The sequence below is a fragment of the Corvus hawaiiensis genome, chromosome 17 (assembly GCF_020740725.1).
Source record: "Corvus hawaiiensis isolate bCorHaw1 chromosome 17, bCorHaw1.pri.cur, whole genome shotgun sequence".
Classification (NCBI taxonomy): domain Eukaryota; kingdom Metazoa; phylum Chordata; class Aves; order Passeriformes; family Corvidae; genus Corvus; species Corvus hawaiiensis.
Window position 1 is genome coordinate 5,163,928 of NC_063229.1, and position 15,535 is coordinate 5,179,462.

Here is a 15,535-nt window from a genome sequence, read left to right on the forward strand (position 1 = left end):
TAAGCTGTGCTGTAGCACCGTCCCCTGGCCAGAGCAGGGGCTCAGCAATTCCTGCTGTGCCATCGTGGCCAGCAGGTCGAGAGAGGGGATTTTTCTCCTCTCCTCTGCCCTCACGAGACCTCACCTGGAGCACTGAAAGCAGCTCTGGGGTCCTCAGCACAGGAAGGACATGGAGCTGTTGGATCAAGTGCAGAGGAGGCCACGGAGATGCTCTGGGGGCTGGAGCCCCTCTGCTCTGGAGCCAGGCTGGGAGAGCTGGGAGTGCTCACCTGGAGAAGGCTCTGGGGTGACCTTATTGTAGCCTTCTACAGCAGTGCCTAAAGGGGCTCCAAGGGAGCTGGAGAGGGACTTGGGACAAGGGCCTGGAGGGACAGGACAAGGGGGAATGGTTTTAACATGAAAGAGGGCAGGGTTAGGTTGGATGTTATGAAGAAATCCTTCACTGTGAGGGTGGGGAGGCCCTGGCACAGGGTGCCCAGAGAAGCTGTGGCTTCCCCATCCCTGGAAGTGCCCAAGTCCAGTTTGGAGAGGGCTTGGAGCAACCTGGGCTGGTGGAACATGTCCCTGCCCAGGGCAGGGGGTTGGAACTGGATGATCTTTAAGACCTCTTCCAACCCAAACCATTCTGTGATCTCTGGCATCTCCAGTGATCTCTGGTGTAGAAGACCACTGGTGACGAGTCTCCTTTCAATGAGTCACTGCTTCCCCTTGATGCAGAGCACCTTGTTCCAGAGAAATCCTTCTTAAGCTGTTGACATTCATTCTGAACGTATTCCCAGCTTATTGACAGGGAAGCCAGCAGCTGAGCTGATAATAGCAGCCCCCATTCTTGACAGTTTCCAGGCATTTAGATAAAAATCCTGATTGTAAACAGGATTACAGTGGAAATCACTATGTGATTCCATTCTCTCACTATGAGAGGATTAAATATGGGATCCCCCACAATGCAGCTTGCCCTTGTGGGCTACAGATGAACTACTGTGTGAATTCTTCTGTTTGCTTTATAGTTTAAAGTTATTCCAGCAAAACCTGCATCTTTGGAACAAATTTGGTGCTGCTCTGACCTCAGGATCCCTTCAGGTCTTCAGCAGTAAAACTTGTCCCAAGCAGATGCCTGCTCCTGGGGAAGGAAGACGTGATGTAATAAGTAAAATAAATTTCCTAAGGAAAGCTGTCCTACTTTCATGGAATGGTCCTAAGAGAAGATAACAAAGCAGAAGGAGAAACAAGAGTTTGGCTGAGTGGGTTTTTATTCGGTGGGTTTCTGTATTGCTTGGGGAAACACATCAGAGAAGGGGATGCCATGGCTGGGCACTGCCCGGGGGTGGCACTGGGATCTCTGCAGCTGCCTGTTGAGTCAGCAGCACTAAAGCACCGGGGTGAAACGTCCTGGGTTTGGCAGATAGTTTGTGCTTCTCTCTTTTAATCTGTTGTGCTTCTTAGCACACCCTCCAGCTAATCAAGGGGACACAGCTTAAGTCTGTATATTAAAAAATCTTAACATGTGAGGGGACTAATCCACTGATCAGAACAGGGAACAAGATTCAGGATTCAGGGGTGCTTTTCTTAACTCTACCACTTATTCACTCATCCTAATACTTTGGGGTTTTTTATAATGTCTATGCAGTTTTCTTTCCTCACCTTTAAAACTGAAGGAATGATCCCATCTCAAAGGATTAATGATTCAAGATAGGATTTTTAAAGCCAGCTTGAAGATTGTCCGATTCCCATTAAATTGGAACAGAAAAAGAGTGCACAAATATTTAAGCAGTTTTGGTCATTCTGGTCATAACACTGGGAAGTATTTTGATATTTTGTTTGAGAAATGTGAATATAATGTTGCCATCACTACCAAAAGCAGTAGCTGGTGCATAATGAGCATGTTTCTTTGTTCTGCTGCAGCACCGTCCATGCCGGAGTACGACACGGACTCTCCCCTCAACGAGACTGACACCACCATCACTGTCATGCTGAAGCCTGCTCAGTCCCGGGGAGCACCTGTCAGGTAGGTGTTTTGTCTTTTCTTTTCACACTTCCCCCCTTCTCCTTCCTCCCCAGGCTTCCCTCACTCCTCTCTCATTCTCCTCTGATAATGGAGCTGCTGAAAGCAAGTGCTGACTAAAAGGCCAGCTCAGCTGTTGATTCTGCCTTTCATAGTCTCCTTTCATGAATGCTTCAGCCTCCTTGCCTCCCGCTGTTAACCTCCAGGAAGGATTGCTGCTGGCACTCCTGGGATTATTACCCTCCCAGCATCACTTCAAATGCCTCTGCAGTGCTGGAGTGCAGCGGGATGTGGAGCTGGGTACTGAGAATCCCCACATGAGGGTGGAGGAGGCTCCAGGGCTCCATCCTGCCCTCTCTTCCATGGTGACCAAGGCCTGCTGGTAACTCTTGCAGGAATGCCTGTGGTTAATGCTTGTGGGTGTTTCTGCTTAGTTTCTGGATTTAACACTTCTCCAGCTGTGCTGCTGGGCTGGCTGTGCAGTGAGGCAGTAATTTAGTCCAGGAAAAAGGAATTCTGGTTTAGCAAGGCTTTGCTAACGTAGATGAGCAGGTCCTGCTGCAGAGTAGAGGATTTACAGAAACACAGAATCATTAAGGTTGGAAAAGACCTCCAAGACCTTCAAGTCCAGCCTTTTACCACTCACCACCTTGTCAACCAGCCCAGAGCACTGAGTGCCATCTTCAGTAATTTCTTGGAACACCTCCAGGGATGGTGACCCCACCACTTCTGTGGGCACCCCCTTCCGATGCCTGACCACCCTTCCTGTGAAGAAATTCCTCCTGACGTCCAACCTGAACCTCCCCTGGCACAGCTTGAGGCCATTTCTTCTTGTCCTGTCCCTTGTTCCCTTGGCGCAGAGCCCAACCCTGACTTGGCTGCCCCCTCCTGTCAGGGAGTTTCAGAGAGCCAGAAGGTCCCCCCAAGCCTCTTTTTCTCCAGGTTAAACAACTCCAGCGGCTCCTCACATGACTGGCTCTCCAGCCCCTTCCCCAGCTCCATTCCCTTCTCTGGACACACTCCAGCCCCTCAAAGTCTTTCTTGCAGTGAGGGGCCAGAACGGGACACAGGACTCAAGGTGCGACCTCACCAGCACCAAGTACAGGGGTGCCATCCCTTCCCTGGTCATTGAGGGGCAGGGAGCTGCCCAGGCACCCACGGAATAGCAACATTGCTGCCTCTCTGAGCTGGGTCCTGCTCTGAACGCTGAGATGCTGATGTGGGATACTCACCTGCGGGTTGCTCCCTGACTTAGAGTTCTCTCATCACTCTGTTCCACCTCAGGGAATTTATGTTTGGTGCAAGGCACCAGCACAGATGAACAAATTTCCCTTCTGAGCCCACACTGCTTTATCTGCTGCTGGCAGAAGTGCCAGCTGCTCCTTCATCCTGCCACTCATCCTGCCAGGCTCCTCTGCTGACAGCAGCAATTGGAGTCACTCACAAAAACAGTGGGTCCTGCCTTGTAGAGGGGTCCGGCAGGTATCCATTACCTCCCTGTGGGATCTTCAAGCTTTTACCTCCAGTTTTCACAAGAGACTCTTCAAGTTTTTCCCATGGGTGTTATCTTAAATACACCACAGTTCCTTCTTTCATAATGCTTGGGTTTCTGTGTCCCACTGACAGGTTCTTACTGCTTTTGAAGGATGCCCACTAAGTATTCAGGAACAAATTGCTCCAGATGCAAACTACTGGATTTAATTAAAGATCCTGTGTCAGCTGGTGGTTCCCCAATTGTGTTGTGGCTTGGCCCCAAATTACATTGACAGGCTCAAACAAAAAAAAAAAAAAAAAAAAAAAAAAAAAATCTGTTCTTTTAAGACTAAGCACCATCCCTTTTCTAGTGTTTCTGAGTAATGTGTCTCAAAGTTTGCCTTTCAATCTCTGGTACTCCATATGAGCAGATTTAGGAGCCTGTTTCCTGAGTCCTTTAGGGATGTTTTTCTGCTGGAAAAGAGCAGTAAAATCACACAGCTTTGTTTTGTTTTATTTCTTCGTATGGGGGAACATTCCTGTATCTCATTTTACCACCTGCTGTCTTAGCAGTGTTGCTATTTTGTCTTTTTATTGAAAAGTCTTGTGATTTTTCTCAAAGTCAATTTACTGCACTTTAACTGCATTCAGTGAATAATGCCTTTTCCAGCAAATGCATCTGTACATAAAATTGGTAGAGATTTTTTGTAAATTTTCGTTCTGATTTCTCTAATTGCATTGTAGCCTATTACACACGTTTGCAGAGAGTGCATGCCACATCTAAGTGATAAAATTATTTCCTATAATGAGTCCATTTCATTGACTTACAGATGTGTGCATGAAAAACAGAAGGGCAGGGGTAGTAAGGGGGAGGGAGTCTTGGGGAGAGTTTTAGCTATTTATTAACTCTGACAGGCTCAGAATGTGGGAATACCTTCTTCTGGATAACCATCCAGACTATTCTTAGGCTAACCTTAATACACCCAATTATTTCAAGCTTCAATTTTCCCAACCTCTTCCCTTTTCTTTCAGTCTGTTCTGCACACTGCCCAATTTGTGAAATTCACTCAAAATACCATTTCCAGAAGCAGGTCCCATTCCCTCAGAGGGAGATCAAAAGAATAACACATGAATAACATATTGTGAGCTGCTTGTGGCACCCTTAACACACAAGAATGAGGTGGTTTTTCCTCCTCAGTGTGTTTTATTCATTCAGCTGAGATCAAATGTATCCTCTTTGCTGTTGTCTGGTGAGGTGTTCTACCTTTTGGTTGTGTGGGGTGTATTTGTCTGTTATTAATTCCTTCTTAGTGTGATGCCATGCTCTGTCCAGGTGCTGAAGGCGTTGAGGCAAGCAGAGATTTGAGACAAAGGACTGAGCACAGCAGTGAGATGGTGCAGAGGATCCTGTACAATGTAAATCCTGGTGGGGTGCCTTCTCCTGGCCTCCCTGGTGGATGTGACCGTGCTTTCCTCGATCCCTTCCCCCTTGCACGCTGACCCTTCATCTCCCAGCCTGCCTCAGATGGGGCTGAAGCAGCTCCTGAAAGGAATCTGAAGTAGATCTTCCTCACACCTTCTTACAAAAACTCTGCTGTTCAGAGCTTTCTCTGGGCAGCAGTAGGTTGACCCCTTATCCCACCAACCTGACAATTTCTGCTCTGCAATTCTCCAGTTTTTATTGTAGTCCTTCCAAACTGTGAAGATGAAAAACAATGAATAGGCAGTAATTATTCTACTATTTCCTCTTCTGTTCAGGGGATGGGGAGTTGGAGAACACGTAGGGGTGTGACTGTAAGGTAATATTTGTACTTGGTCTTGAGGTATTTCATTCTACTCTTGCACAGAGGTGGAGCATGGGCTGCAAGAACATCTTCGGAATAATACCGAAGGATATTTAAGATAAGATTAATTGTATTTTCATTCATCTGAAATGCAGGTACACCAAATCCAAAGTCACCTTCAGCATTAAGACCCTTCTGATGTTCCCCAGCGCTGATGATAAATAATTTAAGTGTGGCTGTTTATAAACGTAACAGTCATTAACTCGGCGTTGTTAACGATCTATAGATAACAATGAGGATGCTTTCATGCGATCTAATAGGATTAATATAAACTTAGATATTTTTTGATCTATTTTGTCCTATTGCCAAAAGAAAGGTGAAGCCTCAGCAAGCAGAAATATTCTCCCTTGCGGCACAGGCGTTTCATTTTTGCTGTTATTTTTCGTGGTATAACCTGCAGAGTTTGACTCCACACTGCCCTTTAAAAATAACTTTTAGGTGTTCTTATATCAATCTAAACCCTGTGAATGGTGCTATGATTGATTTGCTGGAGGCTGACATTCATCTATAATACATTCACAAGAGGAAGGAAGAATGCAAGTGTTCTCAATCTTTACTCCTCAACTCTTTCCTGAAAAGCTCCAGTGTGATTTTGAGGATATTTCTGCCTTTGAATCTGTTACTGTCAAGAGAGCTGAGTTAGTCCTTCATAGATTATTCACATATGACATCTTTAGACCTCTGTTTGAGAATTTATATCCCACTCTCAGCTTGGAAATACCGCTGTGAGGGGTTTTGCCTGCAGGACATGTCCAGCGGGCTGGATTTTGTGTGTTGGATGTTTGAAAGTCCATCTGCTTTATTAGCACGCAGTTGGTTCTATCAATCTACCTATGCTACTGTTATAGAGCAAATCAAATTTCCAGAGCATATTTGAGTTCTGAGGATTTCAGAGTTTAGATAAATGCTCCCCTTAGGTGTGATTGCCTTGTCAATACCCTGCTCTGCGTGGGGGAGCTGTAGGACACTGCAGAAGGACATTCGAGAAGAGCCTGCAATTATTTTGGGGTGGGGTTCAGGAAATACAAAACTTTTCTGTTGGAGAAATATGGATTTAGTCTCTCTCTCTTCCTGCAGTTCTCAGAGGTGTGTCAGTAAATAATCTGTGATATTCTTTTGTGTGCTGCCAGCACACAGGTACAGATGGGTCAGTTTATTAACGTACATCTCAAAGGAAATAAGGAAATCTGAATAAGAGAAGAGAGTTTAAATATTTAAAATATATTAAGAAGTACTGAGCCAAGGTGAAATTAATATTTTCATAGCAACAGCCAGCCAGAAGGAGAAATTAATTTCTATAGACCAAGCCCCATATTACACTTGAGTATTATTATTTGATTCTTGATCTTCCAAGCATGAAATAAAGGCAATTTTTGTTCTACATGATGCTAAAAAAATTAAGAGAAAACAGCTGTAGTGTTATTTAACAGAACACCTAAGAATAGTGGGGGTTTTTTTCTGGTTTTATGCTCAAGCTATTCTCCCAGGAAAAAATTCTGTAGGATGTATCTGTGCACTTAAATAATCCTATATGCAATAATGAGTAAAACTTTCCTGGGAGGAAGGGCCATGGTGTTGCTTCCATTTTATGTTGGAGAAATGAAAGTAGCCGAAACTTGCCTTTCTATCTGCAACAGAGTAAAAATGGAGAAAATTTGGAGCCACAGGCCAGAAATTAAATCTCCAGGTAATTCTTTATTTTCTGTAATGTTGGGCATTATCTGTCCATCCTGAGCTTGCCTTTCCTGCATCCCTCCCCCGGCATCCTTAGTCTGATTTTGCCTTTACTGCACAGTAGTTCTTACAAAGGAGTGGTTTGCAAGCCCAGTGACCTTGATTCTGTGGTGGAGAAACTATAAATTCACAGTATTTGCTGGTGCTTTTGTTTTGTTTTGCCGATGGTGACTTCGGTGTGTAGATTGCTAGAGAGGGAGCATTGCTGCTCAGATCTCTGCTTTGCAGCTTCTTAGTGGCATCACATGAGCCTGCCTCAGGCATTTATGCTGATAATTAATTCATTAATGCCAGAAAAGGGTGGCAATTTCTTGTTCTCAAAACTCCCACGCAGTGTACCTTGTACGTGGAAATACAAACTGGAGTGAAGGAGCAAAGGAGCAGCAAAACAATAAAAAGGGTGCTAAGGGTGAAATTATCATGCCCTTGGTAATTCAGAAAGTTAGATTCCCTTGATAGGCACGTTCTTAGTACTTGGAAAAGGAAATTTCTGCTCTGCTTTTTCTAAGCTCATATTTAAATGTCTGCATCACGTGAGTTGGTTGATTGAATACAGGGCAAGCAGCCGTCACTTTAGATCTTTTAATTTTGTAGTATTTAATGAGAAATGAGATTATCAATCTAGGCTTCTGATATTATAAGACTAATTATCTGTATTAATTAACATCTCCTATAATATACCTCAGGGATATTGTTCTGAAATCATTCAAGCTGAGTTTCTCCCTCCTGACATTCTGCCTTCAATTTAGCTAAGAGTTTGAAGGTAAATGAAGTTTCTTCTTAGAGATAAACCAGATCTACATTTTCTTTAACAGTGTGTGAATGTGAGAGAAGGAAAATGAGAATTTGGGTGAAAGGCATCGTGTACTTGAAATTATTAATATTAGAGGTGCTTTGCCTATTGTATGAGGAGAAAAGCAAAATGGAGATACAGGTATGTAAGGTACAACCAAGAGTATCAGGAAGGAATATTTAGTCTTTTATGCAACATGGCAGAATTAGTTGAATAGGGGTTTAAAGGTTTTGTTTAGTTCCCCTGAAGAGTCAGGTGTTAGCCCCAAAAAGTGAGGCTAAAGGGCATTTTGGGTCAATTTTCTCATCTGGTACAGGAAATGCATTTTCCTACTGGATCAGCACACTGTCCAGTTGAGACTCAGTCCCCTAAAGGGTCACAAATCTGCCTTTTGCCATCTATCAGAGCCACAGCCATTTTCAGAGCCTGGGTGACCTGCTGTATCTTTGACCATTCCACAGGGAGCTTTGGCAGGGGACAGGAATGGGAGAGGAGAGGCATAAAATTGGTGTCTATTTGAATGGTAATATTTTAACAATCAAATTACACGTGGAGCCAATTCTTCGGTGTCAAGCAGCATTTTATTAGTGCCACAGGGAGGCTTCTGCTAACACTTTGTAGTGTTATGAAGACCTGAGGATAGTGAGTAGGGGAAAGGAGGGTTTTTGCATAAATCTTTTATGCTGACTGTGTAAACTGTCAGATTTAATTCCAGCAACCAACAGGTTAATGAATTCTGAGCTTTAAGCTGAGATTCACAAATTGATGGCCATTTCCTCACATCAACCTGTCAGCCAGTTAGATGAGGGGACAGGAGAAAATACCCACGGTTGCCAGTTTGAGGGTTTCTTTTCCCAACACATCTCTTTGCTTCACAGCTCTCAGAGCCACTGTGCTCCTTCCCTGTTGTCACAGAATGAAAGGGTAATCACAAACAACATGAAAGATTTTAAAAATCAGAAACTCTGACTTCCAGGAGATGCAGTGCCAAGCCCGTGAGAGCTTTTGGATCAGACCCTTTGATGGAATGAACTGAGCTGGGCCACAGCTGCTCAGGGGTGGGACCTTGGCTTTTTTGAAGGATCACCAAGGATGATTTACTTAATTGAAGCAGCTCCTTAAGGCACTTAAAATGAGAAGGGATGAGTCTGAGCACAAGTCCCTGGCAATTGTCCACCCCTCAGGAGCAGTGGCCAGGCTCTTCTGGGCCCTTCTCTGCTGCACATGGCAGGAGATGTTTACAGAAGCAGGTGCCCCTCGATGTGTCTGTAATAACACAAAAACACAATAAAAGGCAAGATGAGCAAGCTCTGCTTTGCTGTTGCAGACTAAGGCATTTCAGGATTTAATTATACTACAGGTATATAAATTCCGGAAACATGTTAATGCTCCCGTGATTAAAATTATAGAGCGCCTAATTGAAAAAGCATAAACTGAATTGAAGAATTCCTAATTATAGTTTGCTTTGAGGTGTTAATTTCCTCCATAATGAATGCATAATTTCTTGGAACTAGAAAATGGGGTTGCTTCACCAGCGCGTGGGATGCAGATGGAATGATGGGATTATCTTAAATGCAGCCAGACAATTCTCAGGAATAAACCTCTGCAGCCATGATGCTCCTCTGCCTTCCCATAATTTCAGCTTTCCTTGCACAGTGGTTTTCCAAAGCAAAAGGCAGAGAGCTAGGAATGGTGAAGGATTTGCTTGCAGTGCAAAAGGAAGGGGAAGCAGGACGGGTGTAATTCAAAGTAGTCATGATGCAAAAGGTGAGGAGAGAGGCAGAATGAGGAGTATTTCTAGTGGGAAAGTCAAACAGTAAAAGAGGAGGAAATGCTGGCAACCCTTGTAGTCTGCCTTGAAAGATCCCTAAGGAAGTGCAGGAGCTGATGTTGATGCAGATTGAGGGCTTTTTTTCTGTCAAAGGATACAGCCTACGTGTAATGTTTTCTCTTCTGTAAAAAATACTCTTAGTTTTGAAGGCAGCTGGTGAACTGCAGGATTGTCAGACACAATCTCCTAGTGTTTAAATCTGTCCCATTCCCACTGTGGTGGGGGTGGGAGGTGTTTATGGAAGGATTGCTGCAGAGGAGTTCTTATCCTTGGGACTTTCCCACTCCCCTTCCTCTGTCCTCAATTTCCCTTCATTCTGGGGCAGGAGATGTTGTAGTGAAGGCACCATTTCAGATCTCTCCCTGGTGTCAGACGCATGAAAACTTTGCTCTTTCTGAAAAGCAAAACATGTGCAGAAAAGGTGGAGAGAAGCTGGTGGATACTCCTGCAGCTTCAGGTGCTGAAAATCTGTGGTAGCCTTCCCCAGGAGAGCTCATCATCATTGCACATTGACCAGAGGACTGGGAGTAGTTACCTGACTGCACGGGCCTTGTTGAGTAATGAATTTTATCAGAAGGTTGTAAACAGAGCAAGTTCCCTCTTTTTTTTCTAGTGTTTTTCTTAGCCTTTTAATTTAAAAAATATCCAAACAGACATGACACCAATAAAAGTATTTTTCTAGTGTTTTCTAGTGCTCTCTCTTAAGAAAGACAGCAGATTCTTCTGTGTGGGTTTTCCCTGAAAAGTCTGGTAGCTGCAGATGTGGAAAAGGCAGAGGAAGCTTGAATTCCCAGCTAGATTATTTCTGCATCCAAATGAACCTAGTGTGATGGAAGCCATTGGAAAAACCCAAATGAATTCTGACTGAGAATATGTGCAAATATCCCCATCCTCTTGTTCAAGCTGCTGGTTTTATGAAGGACATGGCAGAAGGTTCTGGACAGTCCCAGTAAGTGCGTGCCATGGTCTCTCCTTGCCCTCCAGGTTGTTCAAGAACCACTTTGGCTCTTCTTGTCCTTGAAACATCCTCCTGGTCTTAAACCAGCACTCGCTGAGGATGACAGGACCTCAGTCAGCGATGCCTGTTTAATACAAAGCAACATTAACAAAACAGAGGTTGGGTTTGGCGTGGTTTTTTTGTAGATGAAACAGATGGCAGGTGGCTCGGGAGGGGAGAAACACCTCCAAAGCCGCTCACATCAGCTCCTGTTGCAGCGAAAGCTGTATCTGTCTGCACTCATTATCTTTAATCTGCCAGCAGAAAATAGCACAGAACTGGAGAGAGGGACAGGGCCAGTTCCACTGGGGAACAGCAGCTATTGTGGCTAATCTGGGTTGCAAGCCAGGCCAGGCTTATGGAGATGGTCGAGATAATGGAACACAGAGCTTTGAAATGCCCTCTGGTTCTTTGCTTTTTAATTGCTTACTTCCCAGAAGATTAAATAGAGAATTTAAAGCATTTAAGAGAGTACCAGTAATACGACATATGTACAAGTAAACAGATGCAGGAGCAGTGTTCTGGTGGGCAGGGGATGGTCATTCTGTGAGTATGAATTGCATCTTTGATGAGGCCAAATGATACAGCTGAGGAAAATGGCCTTTTAAGTACACAAATCCTTCTTTATGGTCAGTGAATACAGTTGTATTTTGGACAACTCCTTAGGTTTTGTGCGTGTTGCCACGTTTCTGTTTGCTGTGGACAGGTGCTGTGGTGATGGTCAGAGTTGCTCAGAGCTATATGGGAATATTTGGATTTTTTGATACCTTTCCATGAGTGTCGTGGCCTCTTCAGTCAGAGAAGAGTCATGGTGGGTGGAACATTACGAGGTTGGAAACACTGGTTTTAACAGATGTATTTATGTAGGTACACACATAGGTGCACGCAGGGGTGTTTAGATGTGCTCATATAGAATCATGGAATGGTGGTTTGGGCTGAAGGGACCTTAAAGTTCCCTCATTTCCAACCCCCTGCCATGGGCAGGGACACCTTCCACTAGACCAGGTTGCTCAGAGCTCCATTATTTAAACCATCACTATTGGCACAATGTTGTTACTGGTGTTTATGGTTCTGTTCCCATATTTTTTGTGCTGCAATTTTAAGACAGAGCCAGTCTCCAAGCACCTCTTACTCAGCACTGTCTGCTCCTCTTCCATTGCTGCAGGTCCCATCTCTAGTGATGCCCAGAAGTCACATTTTTCTCCTCTTTTTCCCGATTTGAAAGATTTGGTAGGAGTAGCATGTGTTCGGGCTGGGTGCTCCAGACTCCTTTAGACAGGACATATTGGCTGGTGGGTGGATGGAGGAATATTGGACAAGAAAGTGTGGATTTGTTTACATACAACTGATACTGTGAAATCAGGCAGAGTCACATGCCCCATGCCACTGTTTATGTATCTGCAACAGTGGGATAATTATTATTGTACCTGAGGGGTCTGTCAGGATGAAAACTAGGAAGGTCATGGAACATTTGACATTACATTGTCAGTTCTTCTACAAAAAAACCCCACCTAACCACCACCAAAAACCCAAAAACCCCAAGCGACTCACAAACAAACAAACACACCCCTATACACACCTTCCAATAGAGTTTTCATTTTTTCAGCTCTGGGAGTTGTAGGTGCTGCTGCAGTGAGACTGCAAAGGAATGTCAGACAAAGTATCCTGGCCACAGACAGCGTTTGTTAGAGTGCCACTGGCAGGGTGCTTTTCTGCAAATACAAACATTTTGTTTGGGTTTGCTGGTTTTTTTCAGCCTTGACACAGTGCACAGTTCCTGAAATAGATGCCACTGCCTGTCCCACAGGCAGCTCATCACAGCTCCTGCTGCTGGCTGGGGACAACACAGGCCCGTGTCTCTCTCCTATGCAGGGACCATGCAGTCATTAAACTTCCTCACTTTTTCTAGAGGCCATTTCAATCACGAGGGAAATTTAACAAAGCTTGAAAATTTAGTGATAAAAGAATGCCCATGTGAAAAGCCTGACTCCAAATGGTTTTATCCAAGTGTGAAATCGCTACCTTTTGTTTCATGAATTTCAGGGTCTGACATGCCCTGGTAGTAAATCTGGAGCACTGAGCTGAATATGAGAGTGGAAGAAAATGTGAAGAGACTCTTTTCCCAGCCTTCTTGATTATTAAATGGATTTCATCATTATTGGCTCCATCTCAGCAGGTTTTTTTCATAGCAATGGCAGTAATTACCATCTCTTCTTCCTATGCCATTTTTTACAAATTTGGCTGAATTTGAATATTTTCTTTGGTATTCTTCAACTTCAGTGAATGTAGTAGAAGAGTTGTTTAATTTAAATGACTGTTAAAAGAACACGCAAAAATAACTTCGAAATGAAGGCTCTGGTGTGAATAACTTTGCAATATGAGAGACTATTTCCTCAAGTAGCATCACTATTACCAGCTTTATTTTTGTGAATGCTTTGCAGATGCGAGCAAGCTGATTGATGACAGTGCAGCCCAATATTCATAATGGGCTACTTTTTAAGTCTTTGAAATAGCCAAGCATATTCCAGAAGATGACACTGTAGAACAATCTCTTTTTTTCCCCTATTTTCTGCATGAAACTGTTTATTGAAAGCAAACCTTCACTTCAGCAGGTTGTATTCTGCATGGAGCTGTTCCAGAGTGCAGTGGAAACAGTAGCAATCTTTAATTGATTGTAATGTGTTAGAATCAGTTCTTAAATAGACAGAAAATTGCAGAACGGAGCACTGGGTCCTGTCAGTGCGTCCTAGGTGTCTGTGAAACGCAGTTCATTATGTTTTGTAGATTAGTTTCAGAGCTTCTGATTAAAAATGCTTTTGGAGGTACTGAGGGTGACATTTTAGAATATGTGAAGGCAGTAACTCAATTCTAGGAATATATTGGCACCTGTTTGCACCCAGAAAACTTTGTGCACTTGGAAACTGTCTGTGGAGCCGACTTTTGGGTGCCTGAACGTTTGCAGGAGGTGCCTGGTCAGGAGCTATTCACCCTTGGAGCCCAAGGAAAGCAGTGCTGCAGTGGGTGCTCAGAGCAGTGAGTCTCAGCATCAGCCTTTTAGGGCAGCTGTCCCTTTAGTTCATGTACATTTTAGGAGAATGTAGGCTATATAAAGCTTTTTAGGCTTGGTTTGGGTTGAATGTTTTACAAAATCCCCTGTGTGCAGGTTCATGGTGGGGCTGCAGGCACACCATGAGAAGGATCTTGCTCACAGTTTAATGTCACAATCTTTTAGGATAAACTATATAGAGTACTGATATATGGAGTACCTTTCTTTAAATTTCCCATTATTTTATTTATTATTATCTCTGTGGCAGAATTCAGGCTTCTATCTCGGTATCTTTAAGAGGGGGAAATAAAGATGTTGATGCTATTCTTCTGTCTCAGCGTGCATCACTGAAGGCAGCTTGGCCATAAAACAAGCATCTGCACATCCAATGGCTAATCTGAATTCTAAATGTGGGTGTCAGGCAACACATCAAACCCTCTCCCATTCCAGTATCCTGGGAGATGGCTCCATACTGTCAGAATAAATGTGATGAACCTTCATGGATGTACACAGATATACTTACATTGGCTCAACCAAATTTAACAGGATCATAAGTTACATGGAATAATCAAATGATAAAAAAAGCTGCTGCTCAGTATCTGTAGATGGATAAAGGAAAAGTGCTCAGTATCTGTAGATGGATAAAGGAAAAGTGCTCAGTATCTGTAGATGGATAAAGGAAAAGAAGCTGAAGTGGTTGTTGGTCCCTCTACTTATTGTACCTCTGTCCCTGTTCATGTGCTGCCAACACCTTGTCTTTACCTCTGTGCAGCACTGACCCCTGTGGATGGATCAGACAGGATTTGGGGTTTATTTTCATGGGTTTTCATAGCCTTTTTGGAAGAGTTGGATCTGTTCCTTCCATAGAATATGTGCAGGAGTGGAAATTCAACGTCCAGCTCCATGTCAGCTGCTACATCCCACATGGGGAGGTGCAAATCTTTTCTATCCTTCCTTCATTTGCTCCTTTTTGTCCTTGATTCTTTGAATTAAAATAGCCACTAACAAGGAAACCACTACTCTCTTATTTCCTGTAGCCTATCAAACAGTTTTTCTGAAAGGAATGTGTTCATTTGAGCTAGAAGTGGGAAGTTCCTGTTCTCTGTAGGATGAACAACAAAACCTGCTCGCAGTAGTCTGCTAAAAAAATGCACTACAAGATCAAACTGTACTAATTGCCACTTATTTTTGGTCCCTGGGAGAAAATAATATTAGAAATAATATACAGCTGATAATAAATTTATGTGTTAAGTGAAAATATATTAAATCTTTATATGATGTGGAGGAAAGTTTAATAACGAGATTGGTCCAGAGGGAGTACTCAGCTGCTGAAACATTGTTTCTTTTAAGCTTTAATAATTCAGGCGAATGGATCACTGTAGGGTTACAAAGAAATTATATTCCTTTTCCTGCCCCATCAGTATCAAGGGTATAGTGAAGGTTTTACCTTGTTGATGTGTCAGGATACCGAAATGCCCAGGCCAGACGCTGGATGCTTTATGGAGAGCTCTGACTCGGCTTTTCCTCCCCACATTCCTGCACATCCTACATTCAGAATTTGACACTGATCTAAATACTTAATTTGTGGGCAAGTGTTGCCTCAGTCCATCCTCAAAAAGAAATCAAGAGCAGGGAAAGGAGAAGCCTGAGGCAAGCAGAGAGATCTCCATCACAGAAATGGGCTGTGATTTAGAACGTTGATTTTTTTCACGCTGAATAGGGAACTCATCATTTAAAAAATTACCTTGTAGATGGTGATAAGGGCACCTTTTGTTCCTCTGCAGACAACATTTGTGCTGTGGCCCATTATGGTGG

At 43.6% G+C, this 15,535-nt stretch overlaps 1 protein-coding gene across 11 annotated transcripts in view; it reads left to right on the forward strand.

Annotated features, from left to right (window-relative positions):
- PTPRT (protein tyrosine phosphatase receptor type T) overlaps positions 1 to 15,535 on the forward strand; it is a 431,252-nt gene that overhangs the window by 313,147 nt on the left and 102,570 nt on the right. For all 11 annotated transcript variants that reach the window (XM_048321536.1, XM_048321540.1, XM_048321542.1 and 8 more), the window contains exon 11: positions 1,903 to 2,005. In XM_048321536.1, coding sequence (XP_048177493.1) covers positions 1,903 to 2,005 — 103 coding nt within the window. The remainder of the gene's footprint in view (positions 1 to 1,902; positions 2,006 to 15,535) is intronic.